This window comes from Morchella sextelata (genome assembly GCF_020137385.1).
Source record: "Morchella sextelata strain SCLS chromosome Unknown scls_21, whole genome shotgun sequence".
Taxonomy (NCBI): Eukaryota; Fungi; Ascomycota; class Pezizomycetes; order Pezizales; family Morchellaceae; genus Morchella; species Morchella sextelata.
Window position 1 is genome coordinate 897,869 of NW_025408636.1, and position 5,026 is coordinate 902,894.

Genomic DNA, 5,026 nt, shown 5'->3' on the forward strand with positions numbered 1-5,026 from the left:
TACTACTGTGCCGTCTCTCCCACATCTCCACCCCACGATCTGATAATAATTCACTCATTCTTTGCCACTACGATCCCACTAACTAGTACTACGATGCAGGGTGACGGATCTGATAACTTAACTTCATCTGGCAGATGGCAGGAGGCAGTAGGGACGTCAAGTGAGAGGGGGTCAGATACCTAGGTAGAGTGGTTATCAGATCCGGTTTCCCACCGCCAGGGTAGATGAGGGAAAAGGGAGTAAGTACTAAAATTCGGCGGATTCCTGTCACGAGTGAGCGAGGATTTTCTCTTTCTCGGTAAATTCCTTTTCTTGCTTCAATTGCCCGCTTACTTCCGCTCTCTCGCAAGCTGCTGGGAAGACTTTATTTGCGCTTTGTCTTTTTTGTTTTCTGACCTACATACCGTACTCTGCGATAGAGTATCGAGCTGTATTTTTTTTTTATAGTTATACCCACCCTCATAGCCTCAAGGTAATTTTCTTCTTCCTCCTGACAATTTTTTCGGTCTTTGCGTTTCAATTTTACGATTTATGTATTGTCAATGATTATTCAGTTTTGATTGATACTCCTTTCAGGGTCTTACGGGTGCCCTCACGAGTTTACTGACAACCATATTCAGACCCTACGCTACGATAGAATTATTGTCCACGATATCTCACGGCCTCACGCAATTCACGAACTATACTTCCTCCTGCCTCAATGGCTGCACCCCAGCGCGAAGGGAGTCTCGACCTCCCTCACCTTACCACCACCGCCACACAGCCTGATCCTACGCTCTCTTTACCGCCTCTACCTACAACCAAACCTATCCAACCCTCATCCACGACCCCCGTTCCACTCCACCGCCTGCACTCTAGTTACCTAACCCTATACCGACCACTCACCTCCGTGAAAGACCGCTGTATTCTTGCTGCAGCTATCATTCTCGCTCTCGCTGCGGGGGCGCCCCTCCCCATCATCGGTGTCATCTTCGGAAAGATAATTAATTCATTCCCTCCCACCGCGGATGAGATTAACACACGTATTGGCCAGCTGCTCGGCGTGGCGGTGGCGTATTTCTTCATAACATGGGGGTGGGCGACGGCCTGGGGTATGATCGGGGAGCGTGTCGCTAGAGGACTACGGGTGCGGCTATTACAGAGAGCTGTTGGAATGGAGGTTGGATGGTGGGATAGTGAATCTCTAGATGTGCGTACCACTCATACCCTTTTATGTCTCCACTACTCACAAAGTTCCCAACTAGATCGCGCATCGCCTTACGGCCGACACGCAAACCATCCAACTCGGCACTTCCGAAAAAGTTGGTCTCTTCCTTCAATCCGTTGCCTACTTTCTCGCGGCATTTATCACCGGTTTTATTCTCAATGCTCGCCTTACGGGAATCCTTTTTGTCGGCGTTGTTCCTGCAATGTTTTTGGTCGTCTATGGCGGTTCTAAGATCGTTTCAAAATATGCAAAGCGAGCTGTCGATTACTCGGAGAAAGCTACATCTGTCGCAGAGGGCGCAATTACCGCAGTACAGGTAGTGCAGGCTTTTGGGGCAGCTAATTTACTGGCCGGAAAGCACTGGGAATTGATGGGGCCTGCGGTAGCTTGTGGTGTTCGAAGGGCTGTCGCGGGTGCAGCGATGCTAGCGTTGGTTTTCTTTGTTGCGTAAGTCTCCTACTATTCGCCAACCCTAGCCCAGGCTACTAATTAGCTTATGTAATTCGTACTGATAATAATGTTACTAAAAATAGCTACTCCGCCAACGCTCTCGCGTTCTGGGAAGGTTCCCGTCAGATAGTAAAGGGTCTCTTTAAGGGTAGCGAAGGAGCTGGGACTATCTATACTGTTGTTTTCCTTATTCTTGACGCCTCCTTCGTTGTAGGCTCTTTTGGGCCGTTCCTGCAAACATTTGCACTCGCGGCCGCGGCCGGGGAAAAGATTATTGCATTACTTGATAGCCCGGAGACGGGGATCAATGTTTATTCTAACGTTGGAGATCCCATGCCGACACCGCCGGAAGCCAATGATATCACACTGGAGAATGTAACCTTCCGGTACCCGACTAGGGATGTGGAGGTTGTGAAGAACGTCAGCATGACCTTTCCTGCGGGGAAACTCACTGCAGTTGTGGGCGCCAGTGGCAGCGGAAAGAGTACGGTTGCGGCGCTATTGATGCGATTCTACGATCCCGTCTCTGGGCGCGTTCTTATCGGCGGTCGTGATCTGAAGGATTTGAACCTACGAGACTACCGCCGCCACCTGGCACTCGTTGATCAAGAACCTGTCCTCTTCGCCGGAACTATCATGGAAAACATCCAGCACGGTCTACTACACAAAGGAGATATGTCTCTGGAAACAAAAGAGCAATTGTGCTTACAGGCCGCGAAGAATGCAAACGCACACGACTTCATCAGCGCGCTCCCAGAGGGGTTTAACACCAAGATCGGCGGCAGCGGCGCTACACAGCTCTCCGGAGGACAGAGACAGAGAGTTGCGCTAGCTCGAGCTCTCGTGGCTGAACCTGAGGTGCTGGTACTTGATGAGCCGACTAGTGCCCTTGATGCGAGCAGTGAGGCGGTTGTTCAAGATGCACTTGAGCGAGCTCGTGAAGGAAGTGGAAGAACGATGGTAATGATTGCGCATAGACTTGCGACAGTGAGAGGGGCAGACAAAATTGTTGTCATGTCTTTTGGAACTGTTATTGAGGAGGGTACACATGAGGAGCTCGTGTCCCGGAAGGGCGCATACTATGAGCTAGTGAAGGCGCAGAGACTTTTAGGTGGGAACAGTTCGGCCAGTAGTCTCAGCTCGGCCAAAACCAGAGTCGAAGAAGATCCAGAACGTGTCGGCGAGAAAGGAGACTTCGAGGCTACAAAAGAAGAAGTTGCTTCGGACGATGATACTCCCATCTCTTACTCCTCTAAACAACTTCTGAAACGCTGTCTATTGATCAGTAAGCCCGACTGGCCCATCGTAGCTTTGGGTCTTTGCGCAAGTTTAGTAACTGGTGCTATCATTCTTGGGGAATCTATCGTCTTCGGAAACCTCATCCACATCCTGAACTCAAAGTCTGAGGGAACTATGCAGTCCCGTGCTGACTTTTTCTCGCTGATCTTTTTTATCCTTGCCCTTATCGCTTTGTGCGCCTATACCATCTCTGGAACTGCCTTCGGTATTGTTTCTGAGCGTCTCATTCGCCGCATTCGTGACCGCTCCCTCCGCACAATACTCCGACAGGATATATCGTGGTTCCAAGTGCCCTCTCATTCCCCTGGAGCACTCATGAGTATGCTTAACATGGATACCGGCCATCTCTCTGGTCTTTCCGGTGTCATCCTGGGTACGATATTCTCCGTCGCAACCTCCATGATCGGTGGTATCGTACTTGCCCACGTTGTAGCCTGGAAAATCGCAATTGTCCTCCTCGCTGCAGTACCCGTTATGATAGTATCCGGTTTCCTGCGTCTTCGTGTCCTTGCAAAATTCGAACAACGCCATGAAACCGCTTATCTTGATGCCGCCACACTTGCAACCGAAGCATGTACTGCCATCCGCACCATCGCCGCATTGGGACGTGAGCAAGACGTTTCAAGACTCTACAACGAAGCCGTGGATAAGCCATATCAAGAGAGTCTGCGCTTCATTGTACAGGGGAATTTCTGGCTGGCGTTTGCGCTAGCCATCACCTATTTCGTTTACGCCTTGGCATACTATTGGGGTAGTAGACAGGTGCGAGAGGGAAACTACGGCACTTTGGAATTTTTCATTGTGTTGCCTGCTTTACTGTTCAGTGCTCAGGCTTCGGGACAGATGTTTTCACTCGCCCCGGAGGTGACAAGAGCAAGGACAGCAGCAATCTCCGTATTTAAACTCCACGACCAGATGCCCACTATTGATCTCGAATATGTTTCCACCGCTGCAATTGCGTTCACACCCGCGCCTACGCCTACTTCAGTGGAGAAAAGTAAAGCCACCACTGGTAAAGTAGAATTCCGCAATGTTAACTTCCGCTACGCTACACGCCCCAATATCCCCGTTCTCCAAAGCCTCTCCCTTACGATCAAGCCCGGGCAATTCGTTGCATTCGTAGGATACTCCGGCGCGGGGAAATCCAGCGCCGTAGGGCTACTTGAGCGATTCTACGATGTCGATACCGGAGCGGTGCTAGTAGATGACGTTGACATCAGGAGTATTCCTGTAAGCCAACACCGTTCTAGGATATCGCTTGTTAGCCAGGAGCCTTGTTTGTTCCCTGGGAGCATCGCGTTCAATGTCGGCCTCGGATTGGGAGAGACAAAAACCGTGGGCAGGGAAGATGTAGAGAGAGTTTGTAAGATGTGTGGACTACACGATTTTATCATGAGTTTGCCCGATGGTTACGATACGTATGTTTCTCCTCCATTTCTATATATTGTTGCAAACACGCAATCCTAACAAACTTACAGTGACTGCGGTACCAACGGCTCGCTCCTCTCCGGCGGGCAGAAGCAGCGCATTGCATTAGCAAGAGCGCTGATGCGGGATCCCTCGATTCTGCTGCTGGATGAGGCGACGTCTGCGTTAGACTCCCACTCGGAGAAGCTGGTGCAAGAAGCTATCGCGAGTGTAAGTAGAGGTAGAACATGCATTGCTGTGGCGCATAGACTTGCGAGTATTCAGCGGGCGGATTGCATCTATGTGTTTGAGGCTGGAAGAGTGGTAGAGTCAGGGAGACATGAGGAGTTGGTGGCGAGGGGGGGAATCTACGCGGGCATGAGCAAGCAGCAGACATTAACATGAGTGAGGGTATTATTGTCATTATTGGGAAAAGTTTTGGATATCACGGGGTTTTGGTTTACTTTTTTATTTGTTTATTTTGTTCTAACTATACTATAGGAGTTTGTAAATGTCTTTTATCTACGAAAGTATTGAAGTCATGATATGACACGAGTTCAAGCTCATATTTGCCCCTCTTGATTGCGATCAGGGAATGAGATTGATAGGCAATGCCAACATGCGCAAAAACATGCTCGTAAAGAAGCTGCACCCAGTCGGCAT

The 5,026-nt window shown here is 49.9% G+C and overlaps 1 protein-coding gene across 1 annotated transcript; it reads left to right on the forward strand.

Moving 5' to 3' along the window:
• Positions 1 to 700: 700 nt before the first annotated feature.
• Positions 701 to 4,768, forward strand: H6S33_006815 (uncharacterized protein; the record flags this gene model as incomplete). Its single annotated transcript, XM_044838168.1, has 5 exons — positions 701 to 1,189; positions 1,245 to 1,654; positions 1,741 to 4,374; positions 4,435 to 4,594; positions 4,649 to 4,768. 5 exons carry the CDS (start codon positions 701 to 703, stop codon positions 4,766 to 4,768), a joined length of 3,813 nt encoding a protein of 1,270 aa, XP_044689633.1.
• Between the last annotated feature and the right edge of the window lie 258 nt (positions 4,769 to 5,026).